The 13,862-nt window shown below is 40.9% G+C and overlaps 1 protein-coding gene across 6 annotated transcripts in view; it reads right to left on the bottom strand.

Moving 5' to 3' along the window:
• Window positions 1–433: 433 nt before the first annotated feature.
• The window catches only part of TMEM71 (transmembrane protein 71), a 34,401-nt gene continuing 20,972 nt past the window's right edge, over window positions 434–13,862 (bottom strand). For 2 of the 6 annotated variants that reach the window (XM_019974090.2, XM_019974092.2), the window contains exons 6-11: window positions 13,597–13,782; window positions 9,397–9,472; window positions 5,151–5,212; window positions 4,966–5,026; window positions 2,704–2,761; window positions 434–1,492 (exon numbers count right to left, since the gene is read on the bottom strand). In XM_019974090.2, the coding sequence (XP_019829649.2) occupies window positions 1,454–1,492; window positions 2,704–2,761; window positions 4,966–5,026; window positions 5,151–5,212; window positions 9,397–9,472; window positions 13,597–13,782 (482 nt within the window). In that variant the 3' untranslated portion in view covers window positions 434–1,453. Of the gene's footprint in view, window positions 1,493–2,699; window positions 2,762–4,965; window positions 5,027–5,150; window positions 8,045–9,396; window positions 9,473–13,596; window positions 13,783–13,862 lie in introns of all 6 variants that reach the window. The other 4 variants (XM_019974094.2, XR_011570482.1, XM_019974095.2 and 1 more) reach the window with 4 other exon arrangements.

Below are 13,862 nucleotides of genomic sequence, written 5' to 3'. Positions count from 1 at the left end.
CTCTTAAAACCTTCAATTGATTGCACAAGGCCCACCTACATGATGAAGGGTAATTTACTTTGCTGTTGCTGCTGCTAAGTCGCTTCAGCCGTGTCCGACTCTGTGCGACCCCATAGACGGCAGCCCACCAGGCTCCCCCATCCCTGGGATTCTCCAGGCAAGAACACTGGATCTGGTTGCCATTTCCTTCTCCAATGCATGAAAGTGAAAAGTGAAAGTGAAGTTGCTCAGTCGTGTCCGACTCTTAGCGACCCCACAGACTGCAGCCTACCAGGCTCCTCTGTCCATGGGATTTTCCAGGCAAGAGTACTGGAGTGGGGTGCCATTGCCTTCTCCGAATTTACTTTACCTAAAATTAATTGATTGTAAATGTTAATTACATCCAAAAAACACCTTCAGAGCAATATATCAACCAGTATTTGATCAAAACAAGTCAGTGATGATTGCTTTTATTTATTAGTATAATACTTTTCCACAAAAAAATACACTAAGTACAATCAATAGAAAAAGTGATACTTTGACCTTACCATTTTAAACACAGGCAATTTTCTCCATACAAATTTCTAGTTAAAGGATACCATACAAAGTAAGTCTGAATTGCAGGCCATGTTTGCTTTGGGAATATATATGAAGCAAGAGGAATGGAGAGGGAACATCTCCTATAATGCATGTGTAACCATACCATTTTTTACATATTTTAAAGCACTATGGTGTTTTGCCTTTATTTTGCCCCTAAAGGATTTTGTTGTTGTTGTATCTTTGCTTGAATTTCAATTTGAGTGAAAAGTAGTCATGAGTCCCAGGATGATTGAAAACTTGGTAAAGAAATTGGTTCAAAAGAAGAACTGTCTAAAAAATGGCTCTCTCCTGCCCATTTTCCATCAACCATTATCTACTGTCACCACCTTCAATTACAAGGTTTCCTTGGGGAGAACCAAGGATAAAAAAGAAAAAGCAAACTTTTTCTACTTTGTATTTTATGTACAGACCACATTTATTTACTTTCGAGTCAGTGTTGATTATGTAAATTCCCTTTCTTTGTTCAACTGCAGCAGTTCATCAAAGGATAGGTATAGACAGGCAGGCCCAGGAACCTGCATTGTTATAAGCTCCTCATAGACTTCTCTAACAAAAACTAATGTTTGAGAACCATTGCCTTAAGGTATAAGGTATAATAGGAGACCATTCATCCAGGTGGTTTGTTCTCTGTCACATTTCCCAGTCCTTTCCCTTCCAACTGCTAGTGTTTGCAAAGGAAAGACAAATTAATGCTATTTTCATGAGCATACTATCATTGTGAGGGCAAAACAGATTTTTTGAAAAAACCGACATAACCAAATAAAAATCCTTTTTTTCCCTCAATTATCCAATTGTTCACTCTCTCCAATAAACAGTTGATTCCAAGCAGACCACAAATCAGACAATTTCTGGATATTCAGATTGAAGACATTCATCAGAGGCCCTCATGAATGGTTGTCAGATTTTGGCAAACCTGATCAGAGAAAGGAGAAAACAAATTCATCATTTATCCACATACACAAGAAATGCAGTATCTACTTGAATTACTGCATGAGTGACTGTGTGTATGTGTAGGCACACACAGACACACACACACACACACACAAACACAGCTACCTTAAATAATCAGAACTAGGACAGGGGAGCCCCAGGTCTTTCCTTCCTACTCCCAGTTCTCAGTTCTCTCTCTTTCCTGGGACAGGCTACAGGGCTTTTTGTCCCTAAACCCAGCTTGGTACTTAGTTAACTACTATTTTATATTGTCCTTCTTTTCTCCCCATCCCTTCTAGGATAGAAATCCCTACAGAGTAACAAGTGAGTTTTCCCTGTATTTCTACTCCCTAAAGTTGATTGGAGGCTTCCCAGGTAGCTCAGTGGTAGAGTCCCCCTGCCAATTCAGGGGATGTAGGTTCTATCCCTGGGTAGGGAAGATCCCCTGGAGTAGGAAATGGCAACCCACTCCAGTAGTCTTGCCTGGAGAATCCCATGGACAGACAAGCCTGGAGAGCTGCAATCCATGGGGTCGCAAAGAACTTAGCAACTAAACAATAACAAAATTGATTCACTCATTCACCAACTATATAAACATCCATTCCTGCATGGGAAAGTAGGAAAAGAGATGTTACCCATTTTGCTACTATGACGTCATAAATGCAAAACGGACCCTTCTGATGCTAACTTGTTTTTGGTGACATGGGTACCTCTGATGACCTTCATTGGAAAGGAGGCCTTTGAGCCAATGGTGAGCAGTACAGACAGTCCCCAAACTCAAAGACTTTAAACAAGAAGGCAGTTGAGTAAGAACTGCATAATGTTATGAAGAGAGATGTAACTTGAGAAGTATAAAATGTTAAAAAAAAAAACGGCATGCTATCTATCTAACTATGTGCAGTGCAGGACAGGTATGGAAGGGCTGCTCCAGGATGTTGGACCAAGTACAGCACTTGTCCTCACCTCCCTCAGATTCTTATCCTTGGTTCTTAGAGGAAACTTATGAGTCACTCTTGACTCTTGATGCTAATAATCATGTCTTTGGCTGATTGGTTTCTGGATATGTTTATATGTAAGGAAGAGAGTTGCAAAATCTTTAATGTACAGGCTCAGAGCTCTTGGCTCTAAAGGAAGTACTTTAAGAAATGATGCAGCAAATACATTCAATGAATATTTATGGAGTACAGTACCTACTCTTTTCAAGGCATCAGATACGGAAATGAAGTCAATAGTCCTTGTTTTCAGATCTTGACTGCAAGAGTGTGTGGATATGAGGTCGGAAGGGTGGGAAACAGGGTAAAAAAAAAAAAAAAAAAACAGAGAGGGAAGGAGAGAAAAACAAGTTGAAGTGTGTATACAAGTAATCAAAGAAGTGATCTTGTTCCATAAATGAAACTATGGATGAGAATGTTTAAAATGGAAGTATCATCCTGGTCTTGATATAATTTCTTTTAGGAGGAGCACAGAACAGTGGGCGATGTCCTTAAAGCAACAGATGACAACCCCTGCAGCTCAGACACTGGCTGATCCATCCATCCTTCCCTGCCCACCCTCCTCATCTCTCCTGGTCTGGCCAAACATCGCCCCAGGTAGTCCCACAGCCTCTGTGCTAACTCTACACTTGCACTTATTGACTTAAAAACACAACTTCACCTTGCCCTTCACAAGTCCTTCTAACTAGACTCAAATCTTGAGGCCTTGGCATCGTAACCCTGGCACTCAGCAACGGTGTCTGACCCTTGGCAGAGGCTCCGTAAACGTCTGCTGAGCACCTAGCTCAGCGCAGAACACATTGTGAGTTCTAAATGAAGATAATGTTAGGTTAAGCAATGCCACTTTAGAAATCAAGGGATAAAGGTTTTTACAGACCATCTTTCCAAAACTTTCTTAGTTAATGTGCAAAGAAGTATCTGAAGAGGTGATTAAAAATAAAGAGCCCCTCCCCCACAAATTTGGATTCAGAAGTCTGGAATTGGAATCCATACAACTGGTTTCAAATAAACTACCCAGCTGATTCTAGAGCAGATGTCCCCAGTGCTGTGCTTTGAGAAACTCTGCCCTCATTACAGAGCTTTCTAATAAGATGACACTTGTTCTGATTAATTGTACATATTCATCTTGAAACCCAAAGAAAATGGATTTATACAATGTACACCATCTGACATTTCTGTGAGCTGGGTTACAAAACAACTCTGCCGTTGAGTCTTTTGTTCAGACATTATATGTTAGTCCAGTCCAGCCTGCACCAAAAGCTGAGCACCCATGCACATTGACAGTTAACCTCGTGTGAGGTGGGCCTGTGTGCAGCCCCATAGCTAGAAGGAGAAAATTGGGTATCTCAGGAAGGTTTTATTTTATTTTACTTCTTTTAAATTTTTGCCCATGCCATGTGGCATGTGGGATCTTAATTCCCCAACTGGACCACCAGGTAAGTCCCTCTTAGGAAGATTTCAAACAAATGTCACTAATTTAATGAATTTGAGCCAATTCTGGGAGATAGTGGAGGACAGAGGAGCCCTGTGTGCTTCAGTCCATGGGATTGCAGAGAGTCAGACACAACTTAGTGACTGAACAGCAACAACATTAATTTTCAAGGGCTAAAGAATAAGGATTTCTCTGGTGACCTCAGGACCCAATTTTCTACCTATCAGGTTAGACAAAACTTAGCTCTACCAACGCCTGTCCCTAGAAACCTGGAATGCCAGGAAATGAAGGAAAACATTGCTCAGGGTGTCAGTAAATCAATATTGGCTGGAGTCCAAAACAAAATAAATCTTTGCTAAGCCCCACTGTGATTTCAGAGTTAAATACAAGGATTTCATAAATAGGGCAACAGAGTATCAAGAGCGAAGGCCAGTAAACTAATTTGAATTACAGACCTCAGCCTCCAAGCTCTGGGACTTTGCCTCTGAGAGCCATATTGAAGTGAAGGTAATTAAGACAATCCGTCTTGCAAGGGGAGGGCGCTTTGGAGACTGTTTGAGATTCTGTGAGCGTCTCACCCAGACCCCAGTAACCTTTTGAAATATGCTGAACCATGCAGTCAGTATACAGGGGGATCGTTAAGTGGGTGAGAGATGGTGGAGAAATCAGTTTGTAACTGAGATCATTTCATGGGCAGTTTGCCAGCTCTTTAGGAAACTTTAAGATAAAGCCCTTTTAATATGAGGTATTTGTGAAGTACAGAGCTATATAATCTATAAAATCCCTTCAAAGACTATTTAAAAAAATTCAAAACTCATATTATTTCCTAAGTTTTGTTGCCTTAAAAATTAATTCTATCTATTTTGGTATAAGTATTTAGGAGACAAGTTGGTAATAGAAATTATTCTTCAGGACAGAGTCAGGACTTTTCCTGCATGTAGTCATTGCCATCCATTGCTCAGCAGAAAGCTTTCTCAGATGTCAGATTATGGTTATCTTTGTACAAACGAGGATAACACAAGAAATACTTACCAAGTGCCCGTGGTGGCTTTGAAATAGTTGGCAAGGCTGAAAAAGGATGACTTGACAACATCTTGGAGGAGAAAGAGAAAATATTTTTATTATTATTTTTTCAATTTTGAGAAAATATTTTTAAATGCCTCAAACTGGAATAAAATACGGGAATCAGAGCAGTGATGTGGGAAATGGTTACTTACAAGCAATGATTATCACCAAGGAACACGAGAAGACACTGGCTATGATTCCTCCCAGAAACCACCTGAAACAGCAGGATTGCTCAGGCTTAACAAACTGATTATATATTTCCAACACATGAGATGTTCTTTTAGACTCGCTATAGACGAATGAATTTAGGATATACTATAGAACGACAGTAATTCAAACAGTGCAGCATTGGCAAAAGGATAGAAATATAGCTGAATGGACAAGAATAGAAAGCCCAGAAATAGATACAAGTTAAGTGATTTTTTTTTTAATGTTTAAAAATTGTATTTATCTATTTTTGGCTGTGTTGGGTCTTCATGGCCCTGTGGTTTTTTCTGTAGCTGTGACGAGTGGGGTCTGCTCTTCATCGTGGTTTGTGGGTTTCTCGGTGCTATAGGTTTCTTGCTGTGGAGCGTGGGCTCTAGTGTGCAGGGGGGCTTCGGGAGTTGTGGCACATGGGCTCAAGAGTTGCGGTTCCTCGGCTCTAGAACACAGACTCGGTAGCTGTGGCTCAGGGGCTTAGTTGCTCCGAGGCACGTGGGACCTTCTTGGACCAGGGATGAAACTTGTGTTTCCTGCATTGGCAGGTGGCTCCTTTACCACCAAACCACCGGAAAAGCCCAAGTTAAGTGATTTTTAACACAAGTGCAAAAGCAATGCAATGGAGAAAGGAGACTCTTTTCAACAAATGCTGCCGAGTTGTTTGGACATGCAGAAGCATGAAACTCCACATAGACATCACACCTTAACATAAAACTCCACTCAAAATGAGTCATAGACCGAAATGTAAGCCACAAAAGTGTGAAACTTCTAGAAAAAAAACAAAGGAGAAAATTTGTATGCTTAAGCTTTCATAACCTTGACAAATGAGGGTGTTACACTTTCAGGTTTTTGTCAATCTAATGGATGATGGTATCACGGAGTGGATTTTTTTTCTTTTTAAAGAATAATATCTTCATAGTTTTGTGCTCAAAATATGAATATTGAAAGATATTACAAATAAGTACAAAGGCAAAAGGAAAATATCATGAAAAAAATCCCACCACCCTGAAGCATTATTAAAATCTGACAAATATCCTTTCAGACATCTCTTTATAGGCACTTTAAAAACTTCAAAAATTGAGCTTTCTACATATAAACTGCCAAAATCTCCAAACTCCAACACTGCTGACCTGCTACCAAAACATATATGGGGAAACTTCAGGCACTCAAATTAAGGCTAAAATAATTCATCAAAGATTTTTAATTGCTGCCTGCCTATGCAAGAGAAATAGTTTAGAGTTTGAATTCAGGCAAATTAACTGCCTGCTTAAAAAAAAAAATCAGTACAGGTGTACCTTGAAGATATTGCAGTTTCAAAGACCACTGAAATAAAGTGAATATCATAATAAAGCAAATCATGTGTATATTTTGGTTTCCCAGTGCATATAAAAATTATGTTTACACTATACTGTAAACTGTTAAGTATTCAATAACATTGTATCTTAAAAAAATGTATATACCTTAATCTTTTTTTATGGAGAGACACTGCCTTTTATTTATTTATTTTTTTTCTAGATGAGTTTGTGTTTATTTATTTATTTATTGATTTTACTTTATAATATTGTATTGGTTTTGCCATACATCAACATGAATCTGCCACGGGTGTACACGTGTTCCCAATCCTGAACCCCCCCTCCCACTTCCCTCCCCATACCATCCCTCTGGGTCATCCCAGTGCACCAGTCCCAAGCTTCCTTATACCTTAATTTAAAAAGACTTTATTGCTGAAAAAAAAATGAGCTTTAACAAATGTACATTAAAGCATATAAAGGTTTTTTAGTGTTATTTTAAAAACAAAAACCCTGTAATCACCCAAATCAAGAAATAAAATATTTCTAACACCTCATAATTTTTCCTGTATTGATCCTTCCTACTTTACCCTCCCAAATTAACTACTATGCCTACATCTATAGGAACTGATTGGTTTTGCCTTTTCTTGAATTTTTTGTGTATACACTTGTGTCTGTCGTCTTTCACTTACATCATATTTCTGAGGTTCATCCACGCTATTGCCCATAGGAAGAGTGCTTTTTTGAAAAAAAAACAAAATCACTTAACTAAACTTTTTACTTTAGAATAACTAGATACGCAGAGAAGTTGCAAAAAAATAATATAGGGGGTCCTCAAATATCCCTTATCCATCTTCCCCTGTCATTAGCATCTTGCAATACATGGTACCTTTGTCATAATTAAAAGGAACCAACACTGGTACCTCCCTAATAACTCAACTCCACACTTCATTTGAACTTTACGGCTTTTCCCTAATTGATCCATTTTCCAGCATCTTACATAGGATATCACATGAGATTTAGTCATATGTCTCCTTAGTTTGGGCTGTGACAATTTCTCAGACTCTCCACAGTTTTGATGACTTTGACAGTTTTGAGGCGTACTGGTCAGATAATGTGGAGTGTCCCTCAAGGTGGGTTTTTCCTGTGATTGGGATTCCCTGGTGGCTCAATGGGAAAGCATCCACCTGCAATGCAGGAGACACAGGTTAGATATCTGGGTTGGGAAGATCCCCCGGAGAAGCGAATGGCAACTCACTCCAGAATTCTTGCCTGGAACATTACATGCATAGTGGAGCCTGGCAGGCTACAGTCCCTGGGGTCGAAAGAGTCAGACGTGACTTAGCTTCTAGACTACCATAACCACCATGTTCAGACTGGGGTTTAGAAGACCCTAGAGGTGAAATGCCATTCTTACCATATCAAGGTAGTGTTTGTCAGGCTTCTCAACTGTCAAGTTTCCTTTTCCTCCTCTATCCAAACACTATTCTTTGGAATCGAGTTTCCAAAGGCAGTCAAGTTCTCCTCTTAAGGGGGAAGTTTCTACATAAATTAACCTAAGAGGAACATTCCATTAATAGTCCTGTGAAATAAAGAAAAGTCTCCATGATCAGCTAAGTTTGGGAAAAGCTAAGTTAAGCAAAGCTGAACAGGTTTCTTCACCATGTTATTTCACTGAGCCTTTATCATGCTAATGTACACCGTGATTTCCCCCAACTTGGGATATATAATACAGAATTCTGCAACATTATTTTTAACTACAGGACTGCCCCCCACCCCTTTTTGTTCATTTGGTCCCATTATGATCTAAAAATACTTTCCAAACCTCATAATTATCTGGGAAGCTGTTTTAAAGTGCGGATTCTCACTAGATCTAAATTGGTATCTCCAGGGATGGGATCCAGGACTTTGTATTTAAAAATATAACTCTCCCAAGTGATGTGAGGCACTTGACCATCAAAAGGAAGGACTTGAGGAGAAGCAGCACGCACTAACCGGAGCGCAAGGACCACAAGACCCCAGGGTGTATCATTCATTCCCGTTTCATTGGTTCAACAAGTATCGATGAGGCCCTAGCACAGTATCTCTGTTCTCAAGGGAACTTACAATCTTGTAGGGAGAGATAGAGCATTAACTTTTAAACCCGCGAACATAGACTAGGTCAGGTCATGATAAATGCTCTGGAGAAAAGCCAAGCGAGATGTGCGTGATAGAGAATGGTATTCTGTCTATCTACGGTTGTCAGGGAAGGGCTCTCTGCCGATGTGACATTTAAACAGATAACCAGAAAGAAGTAAGGGCACAAGTTATTGTTTCTCCAGGGAAAAAAGACTGTAGTAGGCAGAATATATAGCAAGTGCAAAGGCCTTGAGGCCCAAGTGGGCTTAGCACAGAAGGGACTTGATGACTGCCCTGGAGACTTGGGTAAGAAAAGAATAGGAAGGACACGCTGGACAGAGGGTAGAACAGAAACATGCCTATAATCAGCCAAGAGCATTATGTCCTCTGAGATGCTGAGAAGACATTTTATGTGAGGTTATGAAAATATAATGGGAAAGATGGAGTCCCAGTGGGAACTCCAAGTGCCCTAGTGGGGATGTCATATGCCCTTGAACTCCATGTAGGGTGACTTAGATTATATCTGTAACAAGGGGTCACTGAGGATTTAAGCAAAGGATAATGCATGGTACAAATCCAATTTCTAGCAAGATCCACTGCCTTTGGTGTGTTTTGTGAGATAATGGGAAGAGGGAGGTAGTAGATAAAAAGCCAATGGACAGAAAAATGGACAAATCTTAACCGCAGAGCTACCTAAAATGCTTTGTGGAATAAGGCAAGGAAATCATCAATCAATTACAGCTTCATTAATTATGAAACACCACTGCATGAACATAAAAAGCTAAATTACCTTGCACAGGCAGAAATGATTAAGCATGCAGCAAGCAGAATTGCTTGAAAGGAGACCTCTCGTAACAAACTGGTTTCTAACAGGAAAAATAAAAAATAAATGAATTAGAAATCATTGTTGATTAAGTAGTCTTGGAACAACAAAATCATACTAAAACTTTTTTTTGATACACCAAAAAAAAAAAATGTTTTTAAATGTGTGTCAGTTCAAGTAATTTGTCCTAAGTAATATGATTAAGAGCTTCGCTGGTGCTCAGCAGAAAAGAATCTGCGTACAATGTGGGAGCTGTAGGAGATGTAGGTTTGAACCCTGGTTCAGGAAGATCCCCTGGAGAAGGTCATGGCAACCCACTCCAATATTCTTGCCTGGAAAATCCCATGGACAGAGGAGCCTGGCGGGCTGCAGTCCACAGGGTCACAAAGAGTTGGACACCATTGAAGTGACATGGCACGGCATGGCAATAAGATCAAATTATCAAATGCTGTCTAGGGCCTTTCATTAGAAATTTTCTGAAAATTATCAGTTTTTTCCTAACACTTAAAACATAAGCGATTGTACCACATAGACAGTTTGGAGCTTGCCTTTTACCTCAGTGTTGGCAAAAGGCTTTGTAGACTTGATGCTAATGTCAGAAATCTAACTGGGATGATGATTATATATTAAAGTCTAAATTTTGTAGAGTGCCTTATAACTCACAAAGAGGTTTCATACATCAGTTCATTTCATCACCATGACCAGACTGGGAGGCAGGAACCATGATCACAGTTCTGCAAATGAGAAGACCAAATTTCAAGTGATGAAATTCAACCAAGGTCACGGAGCTATGTGCTGCCAGAGCCAAGATTGAAAAACCACGTCCAGCCAGAACATCATGTTTTGTCCGAAATAGGGTGGGTAAAAGAATGGCAACTTGGCATACTGGGAGTCTCTAAAGGGCTAAACAAGAGAATAAATAGTCTGAACTATTTGTCCTTGCAAAACTCTTTGCTGTCTTAAAATACTTCAGCGCTACTGAGCCATGGTGGAAATGACTGCAAATCATCCAGCAGTTATAAAAAGGAAGAGTTAAACCAATTGTGACTCTGAGTCTTATTTTAACCGCCTAAAAGGAATCGGAGCTGCTTTAAGGATGACCACGTAAAGATCTAAAGGAAAATAGAACAGATCTCAGCTTCATTTTTGCCAAATGCTTCCAAAGCTCAATTTTGCAAGTTGTTTAAAACTTGTAAGGACTTTGAGCTCTGCATGTATTTATTTTTGCTATTTACGTTCTGAATTGAGATTGAGTCAGCTAACAAGAACCTGCTTAGTCCATAATATGGGTGAAACATTGAAGATGGGCAAATGCAAAATATAGCAGTTGTGAATGACATCACTGCACATATACAGTATTTCATATTAATATATACAGAGATTTAAATAAGTTATTGTGGGTTCAATCAAACACTTAACCATCTTTTAAAATGTTTCTATTCTTAGCCTCCTCTGATTTCATGTGGAATTTGAAACATATTTTCTCCCAGAAATAAGTGTAGGTTGACAAACTGCAAAGATCCCTAGACTTGAATACTGAAGGAAGACTGGGTTTAAACTCAAGTTCTGTAAAGACATGCGTTGTGATTGTGGACAAGGTGGTCATTGCTTCATTCCATCAGTAGCCATTCACTTAGCATGAATTTTGGCTTGGCTCAAGTGTAAACTCCTTCAGGAAGTCTTGGATGTCTTCACCTCCCCCTTGGCCCTTAGCTGCTCTGTCTTTGAAATCCCATTATACCTCATGCATGTCTCCATCAACAAAGTTTCCACACTGAATTAAAATTATTGTTTTATTTCTCTATGTTTCCCCGTCAGACTATTGACAATAGCTGGCATCTATTTGCTGTTCTTCAGCAGCAGTGCCCATATTTTCCTTGAGAAGTCCCCTCTCCCTTCCTCCTAGTGTGTGGTTCCAGTGAACAGACTGATTTCCCTCCCAGCCTTTGATGCGCTCCAATCCACTTGGAGCTTCACAGGCATGCATGTGTGCTATGTCACTCCAGTCATGTCTGACGCTTTGCAGCCCTATGGACCATAGATAGGCCTGCCAGGCTCCTCTGTCCACGGGATTCTCCAGGCAAGAATACTGGAGTGGGTTGCCATGCCCTCCTCCAGGGGATCTTCCCAACCCACGGATCTAATCCACATCTCTTACATCTCCTGCACTGGCAGGCAGGTTTTTTACCACTAGCATCACCTGGCAATCCCCTGGATCTTCATATACTTAGTGACAAAGGGATAGGTTTTGTTGTGTAATTGGGACCCTTCCAGAACCAAGGTAGCCAGCCCTCTTGTCCTAAGTCTAGAGTTTGTTTCTGCTGACTTTGACTGGGGGAAGTTGCAGGCACAGAGCCAGCAGAACTACCATGGAGTAATAAAGAGCATTTCAAAAAATAAAGTGGACAGAGGAAAAGAGACTTGAAGAGACTGACAGAGACCTGGAATCTTTGCCTGGAATGTTTATTAATATGAACCAATACATTTAATGACTGATCAATCCATTTTGAGTTGGGTTCTCCTCCGCTGGAACTCAAAAAACCCTGACTGATAAAATGATGCCAGGCACACTTATACCTTTAGCATATGGATCAGTACCTCAAACAATCTGCACACTCAAAACCTACATGAAGGAGATAAAACAGCATCATCTCCATCAGATGGAGACCTCATCCACTCAGGGCTTTATAGCCAAGTGAAGCAAAGGAAGATGGCCCCAAGAGAGAGATACATGGTGCCGGGTGCTACAGCATCTTGGGGAAGCCAAGTGCTACCTCCACCCACCAGCATGGGGCAGAGAAGGCCCCACAGAGGCAGTCTCCTCTAACAGGACCTTAAAGGAAGAGTAGGGGTCTTCCAGGCATATAGCCCGTGGGAGACATTCCAGACACAACAAAGAACTCGTGCAAAGGCTGACTTGGCCTACCGGAACTTGAGTATTCTATTCTGTAAAATGGAGACAGCTCATTTAACTGGCCCACCACTGTCTTGGAGCCCCTGTTCTGTGCCAGGCACTACATGGGCAGTTGGGATTCTACAGATGCCTGAGGTATGGTCACCATCATCCTGAAAGAGCTGACGGCCTGATGGAGGAGATACAAAAGTAAACATTCAAGAACAGTACAAGAAATGGGCAAGAGAGAGGGGAGTCCTGAGAGCTGGAGGAATACAAAAAGGGGTCACTGAAGACCTCTTCCCCAGAAAACAGGGTGGACTCCTTGGAGGAGGTGGGACATGAAACTGTCAGCTGGAAACTGTTTAAACAATAAACACTGCTGTCCCGGTCATCCTGACCCCTGGAAAGGGAATTAAAAAAATCCTCAAGACCTATCTAATAGCTGCAATGGGAACAAAATGAAGCAGGGCACGTTGGTCTTTGGGAGTAGAAGTGGTCAGTGAGATAAATATTCAAGATTTGAGGAAGGCGAAGAAAGAGAAGACATTATTTTTTCGTTTCACCTTCCATCTTAGGTAATCGTAACATCACATTTTTGGAGCGCTTAGTACACATGGCACATGATGCTAAGTGCTTGATGAGGATTATTTCAATCATTTATCGATACAGGGTGGGAATTATGAGTATCTCCCTTTACAGATGAAAATGTGACGTTTTGGAGTGTTGGGTAAACTGAAGTGGGAACTGGGCTTTGAAACTTGGCAAGCTGGGGACAAGACAGCGCCTTGAGGCAACACTGTGCAAACCTGGTCCACCCGTATTAGCATAGAGATTAAGGGAGATGCTTGCTGAATTTATTTCAGATTTACTACTGACAGCAAGCATCAAGACTTTGGTATCTTTTGACTTTCCTTGCCAGGGGCATATCATGAAAGAATGTTCTTTCTCCTGTTTATTTTCTTCTTCTAGCATATATCAAACACACAGCTAGATATGAAGACGATGATCACGGACAGCTATGTATGAGCACGACTCAGCTTTAGTCACACTTAGCATTTTCCCAAATGTCTTCAGGGTTTTTAAAAAACAAAGAAAACACCGCAAATCCAGTCCTTCTAGTACCTCTGAGATGACTCCTCCAGGTCAGTCACCTCCTCTGTGGATGCATCACCTGGCTGCAGGCTGATGCCAGCTCCTAAGGGGACATTAGTCACTTCCGGGCCCTGAAAGGAGGAATTATGTGGGTGCAGCAAAGGTTTAAAAAAACTCACTTGGATGATCCAACGCCTCTTCCTGGAAACGTTCAGAAGCCGTCCACTGGGACTGAGGAGACAAGTCGTAGGAGTTTTCTCTGGGTCTCTGAGAGGCAACAGGGCCAGAAAAGGAGGCTTTCACAGACTCTGCATTCAGCTTCTGTGACTCCCAGTCATCAGTCAGAGAACAGTCAAAATCACCTCCTGGAAGAGCAGAGGGGTTCAGTGTGTGTGTGTGTGATTTCCATGACTCTAATGATCACAGCAATAGTCTCAAGAAGCAC

This window comes from Bos indicus, chromosome 14, assembly GCF_029378745.1.
Source record: "Bos indicus isolate NIAB-ARS_2022 breed Sahiwal x Tharparkar chromosome 14, NIAB-ARS_B.indTharparkar_mat_pri_1.0, whole genome shotgun sequence".
In the NCBI taxonomy this organism is placed as follows: Eukaryota; Metazoa; Chordata; class Mammalia; order Artiodactyla; family Bovidae; genus Bos; species Bos indicus.
The sequence above is the reverse complement of the archived record's forward strand: the minus strand, read 5'-3'. Positions and strand labels throughout refer to the sequence as shown.